The sequence below is a fragment of the Watersipora subatra genome, chromosome 5 (genome assembly GCF_963576615.1).
Source record: "Watersipora subatra chromosome 5, tzWatSuba1.1, whole genome shotgun sequence".
Lineage (NCBI taxonomy): Eukaryota > Metazoa > Bryozoa > Gymnolaemata > Cheilostomatida > Watersiporidae > Watersipora > Watersipora subatra.
In genome coordinates, this window is record NC_088712.1 from 7713883 (window position 1) to 7727437 (window position 13555).

Consider the following 13555-nt stretch of genomic DNA (forward strand, 5'->3'; position numbering starts at 1 on the left):
ACAAGACTTGGAAGCTTGGTATTTGCATGGTTTTCATATCAACATGTGTGATGCCACTTGTCGGAAAGCTTCATTTAACAAATTCTCTAGTCCTATGCAGATTTGTTAATTTCTAAATTCTTAACAGGAACACATTATGTAATTGGTTGATTATATTTTTTGGGAATCTATCATAAGAACTCTGTTTTGTTTGCAGGGTAAAACAACACTTGTCCTTAGATTTTTAGACCGAGATGAGACGCCTAAACCCACTACTGCATTAGAGTACACATTTGGACGCAGGGCTAAAGGCCACAACTCGGTATGCCTCTGAGGGTTACGCTGCACCAGTTACTTTTAGTTTTATTTTTTATTTTGTGAGGTCACTTTAATGTCACAGGAAGGTTCCCACATCATTACTCCTTCTCTTGTTCATTGAGTGAAGCAGGCTCCATGACTCCATTGGCCTTTTTCTTTGTTTATTTTGTAGAATCTATGGGCTTTATATGACCAGGATTTAAAAAAAATCTCAATGTATCCCAACTGATCTGATAATTAGTGAGGCTTTTGTGCATTCACTTTTGTCTCATTTGTACAGTATTTAAGTACAACCTCTGGCTTATGAACTTATAGTTCATAAGTTTATAGTAGAATAAAAATTCTATAAGTTGAATATTATATTTATTAAGTTAACCCTTTCACTGCCACCCATCTACAAATTCGAGTATCTGCCTAGTGCCAGCCATTTTACCGAAAATTGCCGATATTGCTCTATGATATGTAGACAGTATTTTTTCAATGTCAATCTCTATCTAGAACATTTTTGTTACATATTTTGTTTTGCCAACATTTTAGCCAACATTGCTATGCAAAAATTCAACGGATCTATACTTTGTGCGATGATAAAGCTATGTGAAGCAACGATCGATGCGAAGCTAAAACGATCCTCCACAGTGTTCCTTACTCTTACAAAACTATTACTTTCATCACTATCAGAGACAGTGCTGCTGCTTTAATTACCTGTATAATCATGAAAATCTGAATCTAAATTAGCTAAAATGTCATCAACATAACTAATTACTTGTTTTCTGACTCATGCGCGGTAATTAATGAACTCACACATAAAAATGTTCGTTTTTAAATTAGAAATTCTCAAACAAAAGTTTAAAATTGCTTCGTTATTTTAGGCTAATTTTATAGACAAAAATTCGGACAAAACTGTCAATTTTATAAAAGTCCTAAAGACCGTGGGTTATGCTGTCGACAAATAATAAAATTAGGTAACTACGCAATTGCCGGGAAAGTCGCAAAAAAGCGTCTATGTCAGTCGTCCCACGAACAAGCATTTATGCTTCTACGGCAGTGAAAGGGTTAATACTTAATTAATAATATTAATTAATAATTAATAATAATTTAATTAATACTTAATTATAATTTAAACCTGCATTTAGGTGAACCCCATGTGAGATCATTTTAGAAACATGACTCATGGAAGTTACCATGCATTGTCCTGGGTTAACCTTTTTCAGCTGTAGGTTATTATTAATGTTCATCTCTTCATTTCTACCTTGTTATTAGGGAAACAACATGTAGCATTAGTTTGGAATCATGGACTGTGTTTAGCTGAAGTAATTTGTTTATTCATTGTGTCATCCATCTGATAATCGCTGTCACATGTACCACTTTTTTTGAGATATTTTTATATATGAACTGTATAGGCTGCAAGGCTCATTATTAACAATGTCTAAATTGTGATAAAATAAAAGTTTACTAATCAGGACCCACAAAGCATCCCCATAGAAGAATTATTTTATGGTGAAAAAAAGGTGAGGTTTAGATACTAACATAAAAATTTGGTGTTTCAGGTTAAAGCGGTTGGTCATATATGGGAGCTGGGAGGTGGAGCATCACTCTGCAAACTTATTGATATACCTATCAATCCCCAAGCGATATTGTAAGGTTTCATCCACATTTCGCATTCTTTAACTCTTTTGCTTTGTGACACTGTGCAGTCAATTTGCTTGTTGCATGACAACCACTAACAGTAGCTAAAATGTATTAGCTGCGCTCTATACAAATATATCGCCAAAATGAGTCGTTCTATACTTTTCCAAAGTTTGTAATAAAAAATGAAGGCTAAATAGCCGGAGCCAAGTATCTGTTTCAATTTTTCTTTTTGTTCTGAACGAATAACACAATTAGAATGATTTTTGCTATGTGAAATCTCGAAGAGTATCTGAATCTGCTTCGACAAATCAAAAGTGTTTTTTGCAAAGTTTGTGATCAACCGATTTAACTGACAAGTTACCCTTATCCAACTCTCGTTTTCACAGATGCCTATGGTTTTGGAAGTTTCTGGTTAAGTATTCGGTCTAAAACAATTTTTGTTAAAGTAGCTTCGAAATAGCCCAAGTCAATGATCTTGGATTGTACAAACTTTAAAGAATCTGCGCCTTTAAGCTTCAATGAATACAAAAGAGCATTGATCAAACAACTTCCACAATCCTATTCATAACCCCCTGTGGTGCTTGATGGAAACATGCCCTCTGTAGTTCAAAATAATAAAGCACTTATGGTGGCAAGATTTTAGAGCTCACTGCGATGGACGTGACTAACATGAAAAGTCACAAAACATGTGTAATACTTCTTTTTGTTCTTATAGCTTGTAATCTTTTGAATTTTAGGGGCAATTTAAAAATTATTCCTCTAAATCATTTTTTTGCATTTTCATGGAACGGAAGAATTAGTAAAACTAGCTAATTCATACATCATTAGCAAGAACCTTTGTGTGCTGACTATGATTCATATTTTCGGCTTTAAGGTTTTCCAGTTACTTCTTAGGATATGAAAAATTAAATTATGCCCGTGTCAACTTATGAATTTTTTTTTGAAAGTTAGTTCTGACTTTTGAAAATTAAAGTTGGTGTTAATTGAACAGTCCCAGATATCAAACTTTATTGCCCCCATATGTTTTTTTGTATCTGAGCAATCAGATGGTAGTGCAATGATGTAAAAACCTGTTACACTACAGTAGGAAGTTTGTGGCTGGTGTTATGGCTGTTTGTTTTGATGACGGTTCTAGACAGTGTAGTAAATTTGCAAAACACAACGTTTAGATTGTCGTAACTGAATTTTGATTTTTCACATTATTATCTCCAGGTGTTTGGCCCAAGTTGAAGCCTTTAACTTCTTAACAAGAAAAGCAAATGGGTATATTATGAAATTTGTTGTCTTGACAGGGATTCAAGCATTGTGTTGGTGCTTAACCTATCTACCCCTAATGACATGTGGTCTACCTTGGAACTCCTGCTATCTTACTTGAACAGCAGAGTAGAACAGTGTATTACTGAGGCTAACAGGAAAGACAGCTCTGTATGGGACAAGTTGAAAAAGTCAACAAGGGAGAGGCTTGGAGGGGACCACATGGTATGCCAGTAATCGGTTCAAACATGATAACTGGGATTGTTTCATTAAGGCCTGTTCATATTATACCACCATATGTCGATGTTTTCCTTTGGGCATTCATCGTCGATTATGTGAACAGTTAACCGATGGCATCGACGAAGCAACACAGATATGTCGGGAAACTTTGCAGCTGTCAAACTTTCCCAATGTTTTGTCAAGCATTGACGACTGTATTTACCAATGTGAATTACTTTGGCGTTAGTAATTTGCAGTCGCAGATAACGTGATTTATGTTCGTTTATGGCAGTCGCTGTGGGACTAGTATTTAATTTAGGCGTAGGAAAACAAAAAAGTTTTCTTGTGAAAATTTAAGAAAAATGATAACACTACGTCACGGTGTATCCGCTGATGCAAACGTGGATGGGTTTTTGTTAATGTGAACATTGTTATCATCGATGACCACCAAAATGTTGTGGCATCATTACTGAGATATAGTGTGAACCTGCCTTAAGGTTGCAATTGAAGGCATGGCATAGGAGATGCCAAAAAAAGTAAATTGGAGTCTTCACTATGATATGAGCATCGTCCGTCTATTCGTTCGAAGCCATGCTTGGAACATTAGGAAAAAAGTTTGCCCTGCACTGGGGTTGAACTCGGGTATTCGAAATTGCAGCCAAATGCGGCACAATGCGATATCAGGAAGTAATGCTACATATGGTTATCACACATGACGATCTCTTCAAACAGACGGGACTACCAGCCTACTGGTTACTAATAGATGTTGCATATAAATGTATCATTTTAAAGATATATATATATATATATATATCACAATATTAAACAGTCATTGGTAAAAACATGTGCAACGGCTGTATCTAAAACTGTTGTGGACACAACTGCAACTGTACTGTTGTGTATACAAGTGTACTTGGGTACTACTATAGTGTATCTGCAACAGTGCTTAGGTATATAAGCACTGTTGTATTCAACAGTGCTTGTATACACGGTTGGTATATACAAGTACAGTTGAATACACTAGCTACTATTCAACTAGCAACTAGTGTATCCAACAGTAGCTGCTAGTTGTACTGTTGGATACCCAGTATTCATGGTACTGAATGAACATTCAATAGAATATTCATGCAAGAGAATAATGTTTATTTAGTAGATAACCCGCTATTGGTGTAAAATAATCAGTATCTACCAGATCACTAAACATATTATGGAAATGTTTACTTTTCCATATCCATTTCCATAAACATAAATATTTTCATAATTTTATGGAAATGGATATGGAAATTTTATTTTAGAAATATGGAAATGTTATGAAAATGAAAATAATATGGAAATGTTATGGAAATGGAAATAATATCGAAATGAATTATGCAAATGTTATGGAAATGGAAATAATATGAAAATGAATTATGGAAATGGATTATGGAAATGTTATGGAAATGGAAATAATATGAAAATGAATTATGGAAATATTATGGAAATGGATTATGGAAATGTTATGGAAATGGAAATAATATTGAACTGGATTATGGAAATATTATGGAAATGAATTATGGAAATGCTATGGAAATGGAAATAATATGGAAATGAATTATGGAAATGGATTATGGAAATGTTATGGAAATTGAAATGAATTATGGAAATGCTATGGAAATAGAAATTGTGACATAAATGTAATCCCTGGTATCTACTATGGAATACTCCATTACGGTACAACTTGAGTTTAATTTGATATTTGAAAGTACCAGATGAGCAAATGGTTTAGGTAATCTACCCAAAAATAGGCATCATATAACATTTAGTAGATTGTAGAATATACTTGTATAAACTATAGTAGCTGAGATTGTATGTACATGTAACCATCATAGGTAAAGTATCATGCCATAGTTTCTATTCTATACTTACTAGTAGTCATAGGTCGGTGATCTTGCTATAGCTTGGATTGCATACATTCCACAAATTGTAGGTAGAGTATCATGTTATAGCTTAGATGATATACATACCTGTAATCATAGATATAGTATCATTTTATAGCTTAAATTATATACATACTAGTAATCACAGGTAGAGTATCATGTTATAGGTTGAATGATATGCATGTCAGTAATCATATGTAGAGTATCATGTTATAGGTTGGATGATATGCATGTCAGTAATTATAGGTAGAGTATCATGTTATAGGTTGGATGATATGCATGTCAGTAATCATATGTAGAGTATCATGTTATAGGTTGGATGATATGCATGTCAGTAATCATATGTAAAGTATCATGCTATAGGTTGGATGACATGAATGTCAGTAACCATATGTAGAGTATCATGCTATAGGTTGGATGACATGAATGTCAGTAATCATAGGTAGAGTATCATGTTATAGGTTGGATGACATGCATGTCAGTAATCATAGGTAGAGTATCATGCTATAGGTTGGATGATATACATGTCAGTAATCATAGGTAGAATATCATGTTATAGGTTGGATGATATACATGTCAGTAATCATAGGTCGAGTATCATGTTATAGGTTGGATGACATGCATGCCAGTAATCATAGGTCGAGTATCATGTTATAGGTTGGATGATATGCATTTCAGTAAACATAAGTAGAGTATCATGCTATAGGTCGGATGATATACATGTCAGTAATCATATTTAGAGTATCTTGTTATAGGTTGGATGATATGCATGTCAGTAATCATAGGTAGAGTATCATGTTATAGGTTGGATGATATGCATGTCAGTAATCATAGGTAGAGTGTAACACTCTCTCTCCTTCATTTCTCTGTTAGGCCTCAATTTTTCGCATAGCTTCAGGGTTTATAATCATTGCCATTTTAGGACGACGATTTGTTGGAACCATTCCGTGTTCCTCTAGTCATTATTGGCACAAAGTTTGACCTATATCAGGAGCTTGATCCAGAAAAAAAGAAGGTCATTGCAAAGACACTTCGATTTGTGGCCCATACTTATGGCGCTTCTCTCTTTGTGAGTCCATATTTTCCATCTTGTCCTATATCCATGTGAAGTGGAGTGAGTACAGTGCATCCCGGGATACGATTTTGATCCGTTCCTTGGTTGGCATCGTATAGTGAAAAAGTTTTATGTAGGGGTATAGAAACAATAGCAACTATATAATGCAAACATCCTCTGAGAAAAATCGTCAAAATCTTATATATAAGTGCTAGGCATATTAAAAATTAGTAACAAAATAGTTTGTTAACCTTCGTGGCTATACACATAGTTACCAACAGTAACTTTATTGTATTTAGTGGTTATAATCTTCAATAAAATGTAGCGTTATAATGTACCAGTATGTACCATAGGGTGTTCAAACCTTCAACAAATAGACGTACATATAACATAAACTTTGAATTCACCTCAAACAAAACTAGCTTACCAAACACACACTTGAAGCAAAGTTTTAGTAGGTATTTTTTAACTATTTTACTGAGTTTCAACTTTATATAACTAAAATTCTATCACTTATCGGTTTCTGCGGTGGCTTTTATTATAACTTTTAGTGTTTTTTGCAAACAAATATTTCATTCTAATTCGGCAAGAAAGTCTAAACAACCCTGTTTTTGTAACGAAATGGATTTTTGTTAGCAGGTTAAGAGAAGTTGTCTGACCACTGTTAAAAGGAAATGCAACTCCAACTTTGCTACTGTTTGTCAAGAAAATTTTTACTGTTTTACTTACAATAATTGCTGAACTGAGAGAAATCGGTCATCGTGTCTCTGTCAGGCGTTGTGAAAAATTTTCAACAAACAACATTCGATGTCTTTGTTATTTCGTCGTACGTAATAAGCATACCGACTGCCAAATTTGAACCCTAAAAATTTTTGTTGATTTCATATGGTAAAATAAGATTCATATGGTGAGGTGAAAAAATCATCATGTTCCACTTCGTAACGGGAGAAATTTGTATATCAGGGTAATCATATCCTGAGGATGCGCTGTACATAGTTTCCATCCTGTCTTATATCCTTATAAATTGAAGTGAGTTCATAGTTCCTGTCCTACCTTATATATATATATATATATATATATATATATATATATATATATATATATATATATATATATATATATATATATATATATATATATATATTCCAAAGTAGTGTGTTAAAGCTGCCAAATAGTGCTCAATGAGTGATCAGAGCTTAAATACTTCATTACTATTAGTTTCATGTCTGTTACGCAGACAATCATCAGATAAAATTGTTTTCGTCCAACTGAGTTATATATAAGAAAGGTGTAATTACTATAACGACTGATAGCTATGTAATTGCATTTCGTAGTGTGTATTTAGCAGAATGTCGGCATGTGGAAGCTAGCTCATTACGCTTGTTGAGTGAGCTCATTTCTGGCTTTGTGAGGATGATATACTTTTCTGATATGCACAGGCCACAATGCTTGGTGGCTGGGTCGTATGGCCTTGCGTGTTGAATGATTTTCCATTTAATCGTATACGATGTGTTCAGGCCTTTTAGCTGCCAGATGTAGTTACTAAGCTCTTTGGCAGATTTCTTGTCCTGGTGCCTGAAAGATGATATGTGGCCGCTGAATCGTGTCTTAAAGGAATTTTCTGTGAGGCCAATATAACTTTCTGTAGGTTTGCTACCGTCGTCTGCGGTGACTACAGCTTGGTAAATGAGCGACTTGCTAAGACAGTTTCCTTCGGGAGGGCATTCATTTGGTGCGCGACAGTTGCATGTTTTGTTGTTTGCTGGGTGCGTCGAGGCGTTGTTCAAAAGCTTCTTATTGTGATTGTTGATGGTTTGTTTGATGTTAGGCATGCAGCTGTAGCCAATCTTTGTGTTGTTTCTATTAAATAGCTTTCTTAGAGGGTGATTGCTCGGAAAAGATTTATTTAATATTTTGATGAATGTCTGACCGATGTTATTTGCCACGTTTCTGCTATATGGTGGGTTGAACCATGTGATTTTTCTTCGTCGCCTGTGTTGTTTAGTTGGTGTAGTGGTTTCATGGGGTGTGAATTTCAGCTGGCGTGTATATCCGCTTGTTGCCAATGCCTGCTGGTACGGTGGTGCTGCTCGGTTGAACTCACTAGCATCGGATGAGATTGCTGATAGTCGGTGGTTGATTGCTTGAGGTAGCTGCTTTATAATGCAGGGTGGGTGGTTGGATTGAGTGTGGATGTATGACGGGATGTTATTGGGTTTGTTGTACGGTGAGTATTTCCCAGTTGTTAGGTCGAATGTGACGTCTAGGAAGTGTGTCCCTTTTTTGTTGGTTTCGGCTGTGATGTTTAGTCCGTGCTTCTTGAATATAAGGCAGAAGTCTTTTTTTAGTTTTTCGGCTTGGCGGGGTGTAGATCTTGTTACTGCTAAACCGTCATCTCTATACAGTCCTAGGTTGATGCTGTGCTTTTTACTGATCTCGTGTAGTAAGAATGAGCCAATTAATTCACACGTTTCTGCTCCGTCGTAACTCCCCATTGTCACGTCAAAATGGGAGTTTTCTCCCTTTTTGCCCCATGTTGTATTTCCATTGAATAACACTGATTGTTTGGTGTGCATGATGATGTCTGTGTCCTCAGGTGTAATGTTATCGTAGTTCGATGCAAATTTCAATGCTGATTGGAGGAGTTCGGCCTAACATCAAACAAACCATCAACAATCACAATAAGAAGCTTTTGAACAATGCCTCGACGCACCCAGCAAACAACAAAACATGCAACTGTCGCGCACCAAATGAATGCCCTCTCGAAGGAAACTGTCTTAGCAAGTCGCTCATTTACCAAGCTGTAGTCACCGCAGACGACGGTAGCAAACCTACAGAAAGTTATATTGGCCTCACAGAAAATTCCTTTAAGACACGATTCAGCGGCCACATATCATCTTTCAGGCACCAGGACAAGCAATCTGCCACAGAGCTTAGTAACTACATCTGGCAGCTAAAAGGCCTGAACACACCGTATACGATTAAATGGAAAATCATTCAACACGCAAGGCCATACGACCCAGCCACCAAGCATTGTGGCCTGTGCATATCAGAAAAGTATATCATCCTCACAAAGCCAGAAATGAGCTCACTCAACAAGCGTAATGAGCTAGCTTCCACATGCCGACATTCTGCTAAATACACACTACGAAATGCAATTACATAGCTATCAGTCGTTATAGTAATTACACCTTTCTTATATATAACTCAGTTGGACCAAAACAATTTTATCTGATGATTGTCTGCGTAACAGACATGAAACTAATAGTAATGAAGTTGTTTTTTATCTAAGGTTTTACATGAATAAATTTTATATATATATATATAAAAATTGTTTCCTTACCCCGGATACCCCGTATGGGTGGTAAATTCTGCTCCAACTCGGGTCTCCTACCAGAGACCTAGGAGTTTGAGCACTCGCCTCAAGATCTTAGCTGTTCCCTATATATATATATATATATATATATATATATATATATATATATACTAGCTGCATTACCCGTGTTCGGGAACAGATTTACGTAAAGCAATAGTTTTATTGAGAGTTGTCTTTCATACCGTAAAACAACTCCAAATATGCAATCTACTGAAATTTTTGTGCTGATCTGACTGCATACACATATGCAGTTGTACATGTCAATAATGTTGGAGAGCCCATTGGAGATATGCAATGTGTTTTACAGCTAGTCTACAATGCATCAGTCTCGAACTACTCAAATCGGCATTGTCCTAATTTTGTACACAGAACTGATAATGAAATTGACATTGCTAGGCAAACTGACGCTGTTCAAACTGGCAGTATGGAAAAGTTTTACATATTTTAAGAAATTCTAGAAAATATTTTGCTGTTGCACTGCTTAGCTATCGCCAGCTTTTATTGAATTGAGACTTCTGCATGCTTGAAACACTAATCATGACTCACCAGCTCTTCATCTATAGCCTGTGTTTTGACATGGTATATACAAACTGTGCAGGAGTAATGTGGTTGTTGATAAAATTTATTATCAATAAAATCTACTATATAAACTACATATATGGCCTCTCGCCTTTTCAACGTAAGGCGTTACATCCGGAGCATTTTTGGACATTCGTCCCATAAAAAAAATTCAACCCTATACTGTGTTGCATGACTGTAGTCAAGCGCGAAGTTTTCTGTCCATACACGGCGCCTGGTAGCAGCTGCTGTAGTTAGTGCATCTCGCTGTTGTCGCCGTTTCATCCGCTCTGAAAATTCAGCTCGGTGAGCAGCTGTTGTAGCTAGTGCATCATGTTCTTGTCACCGCTGCATCCGCTCGGAGGTTTCTGCACGTCTGGCCGATGTAGCAGCTGCTCTGAGTCGTTTGAGTTACTGCTGGGGTCAGTCTAGTAGTCTCTGCACTTCTAGCGGCTGCAGCATCTATTCCGGCCTGCTCTCGATGTACCCGTGTTTGTTCGGCGGTTTCTGCTCTTCTAGCAGCTGCAGCAGCAGTTCCGTTGTGGGCGTAGCTGCGTTTGCTCTGCAGTTTCTGCTCCTCTTGCTGCTGCTTTGCAAATTCGATCTCTCTCTATGGGAATCAATCTGTTTTTGCGTTTGGGCAATAGGCTTTTTGGAAGGCATCGTACTGCTTCAAGCATTTCTGACATTGAATGAGATGGTGTGCTTTTTGTAATATACGCTGCTCGCTTTCTTCTCACCGCTGCCTATCGCCAGGCTCGGAGTGTGCGTGCGAGTTCTGTAGTTTCTGTAGTTCTCGTAGCCTAAAAAAAAGTAAAAGTAACTCAGCTGCAGAAAGAAATGAACATGTTTATTATCACAAACAGTGGCAAATCCAACGTTTTCAACCCTTTCACTGAAGTAGACTCCCTCATGCGTTTTCTATGGTCGACCGCCATAGACACATTTTTGCGACTTTCCCAGCAATTGCTAGTAACTGAATTTTATTATTCGTTAATAACATAACCAACGATTTTTAAAACTTGTATGAAGTGACAGTGTTGTCCAAAGATTTCTCTATAAAATTAGCCTAAAATTTAATTTTAAATCTTTGTTTGAGAATTTCCAACTTAACCACTTCGGGTGCATGCACCGCTATAGCGGCTTCGAGTATATTCTTCTCAAGTTCATTAGCCAGTTTTAGGCTTTGCGTAGTTGCATTACTCATCCATCTATATTTAGAGCCTGCTTACAGTTACACTCTATCTGCAAAGCTAAACATGACCTTCAGACATGTTTGCAGACATCGGACTGGTCAAACAGCTATGGTCAAATGAAAGAATTTCGAGTAATTTGGGTTCAAAGTTCAACATCTAGATCAGTTAGTAACAACGCGTAGTAGTTAGTAGTTGATGCGTATAGGCTTCAATTCAGCGATAGAAATGGCAGACTTCCAGTAGAGTGGTGACGAAGATAAGTTAACAGCTATGGAAAAGACTGTAGATTGCATTGTATACACAGTATGTGTTAATTGTTTGTTATTATATATAGTTTTATACATTTTCATGCTACCCTTATTAGTCAAAAATGTTCGTAAAACATGAATTTTAATAAAACCGCTATTTCATGCTACTTTCAATATTTATTATTTTTAATTTTTGAAATAAAGATAATACGATCAGATACAGAATTTTCTTTGCTTTCCAAAAGTATAGGTGTTCTATGTAAAAATGTGAGTGCTTCTACGGACTTCAATGACTTTTGTTGACCCATGTCATAATCTGTAGAGCATCATGATTTAATTGTACCTGAACGCGAAATTGGATTATGCAATTGTACCCGAAGTGGTTAAAAACAACCATTTTTGTGTAAGTTTTGAAAATGCCATCGAGTTAGAAAACAATTACTTATGTTGATGACATAGCTGATTCAGATTTTTGTGATTACACATATAATTAAAATAGCAATAGCAGTAATAGCAATAACATAGTAAATAGCAATAACATACAACAATACTAACCTTTTCGATGTAGAAATTTAGTAGGTAAAACGCAGTAGCAGTACCCGTGCAAGTTCTGTAGTAGCTGTAGTACTCGTAGCTGGAAAAGAATAAAAGTAACTCAGAACGAAGTGAACATGTTTACTATCACAAACAGTGACAAATCCAACGTTTCCAACCCTTTCACTGAAGTAGACTCATGCGTTTTCTATGGTCGACCGCCGTAGACACATTTTGCAATTTTACCAGCAATTGCTAGTAACTGAATTTTATTATTCGTTGATAACATAACCAACGGTCTTTAAGACTTTTATAGTAGTGACAGTGTTGTCCAAAGATTTCTCTATAAAATTAGCCTAAAATTTAATTTTAAATCTTCGTTCGAGAATTTCTAACTTAAAAACGAAGATTTTTTGTGTGAGTTCATTAAATGTGTCCAAGTTAAAAAACAAATAACTACTTATGTTGATGACACATGACAGATAATTAAAATGCACAAAATATAGATACAACGATTTTTTGTATAGCAGTGCTTGTTAACATGTTGGCAAAATGAAATATATAACCAAAACAAACAGTATAGATGGAGTTTGAAATTGAAAAAAATATCGTATAGATATTAAGCAATATCGGCAAAATGGCTGGCAGTAGGCCGATAGCTAAAATTGTACACGGACGCAAGTGAAAGGTTTATGTAATGGAAGTGTGGCAATTCATATACAATACAACATTGATTAAGAAATACCTACCTTTTTTATGTAGAAATGTAGTAGGTGAGAACTGCGTTTTCCCGTGACCGCAAGAAACCAGCGTTCGTGTGACTTTCTCATTACACGTTGGCAGTAAATATTAATCGCATGTAAATTACTATTCATTAATTTATTTTATTTAATGATTAGTACATTTGTATAGCTGTATAGGCTGCCGAACTCAGAACGGTGCTATTCCACACGGCCGCAATTTTGCTGTTCCGAACGCGCCAATGTCGTTGGGCGCCGTAAAGAGGCGTGCTAACCAGATATGACGTGCTCTGTGTAAAACTATGAATAGGTTATGTATAGTAGAGGCGTGTAGTAACCGGAGAATCCCGTTAACGCGCCCTAGATACCTAGTAGCGGCTAATAGTCGGAAAGGTACGGTACTCTATAAAGCGGACAGACAGATACACCGATAGATAGACAGAGAACGATTGCCATTTATATAGTAGATATATATATATATTTATATATATAGGTAGGACAGGTATGTCCTACCTATATATATGGATATATAAT

The 13555-nt window shown here is 36.1% G+C and overlaps 1 protein-coding gene across 2 annotated transcripts in view; it reads left to right on the forward strand.

Moving 5' to 3' along the window:
* The window catches only part of LOC137396373 (cytoplasmic dynein 2 light intermediate chain 1-like), a 28372-nt gene that overhangs the window by 1314 nt on the left and 13503 nt on the right, over positions 1–13555 (forward strand). For both annotated transcript variants that reach the window (XM_068082624.1, XM_068082625.1), the window contains exons 3-6: positions 197–301; positions 1845–1933; positions 3219–3405; positions 6238–6384. In XM_068082624.1, coding sequence (XP_067938725.1) covers positions 197–301; positions 1845–1933; positions 3219–3405; positions 6238–6384 — 528 coding nt within the window. The remainder of the gene's footprint in view (positions 1–196; positions 302–1844; positions 1934–3218; positions 3406–6237; positions 6385–13555) is intronic.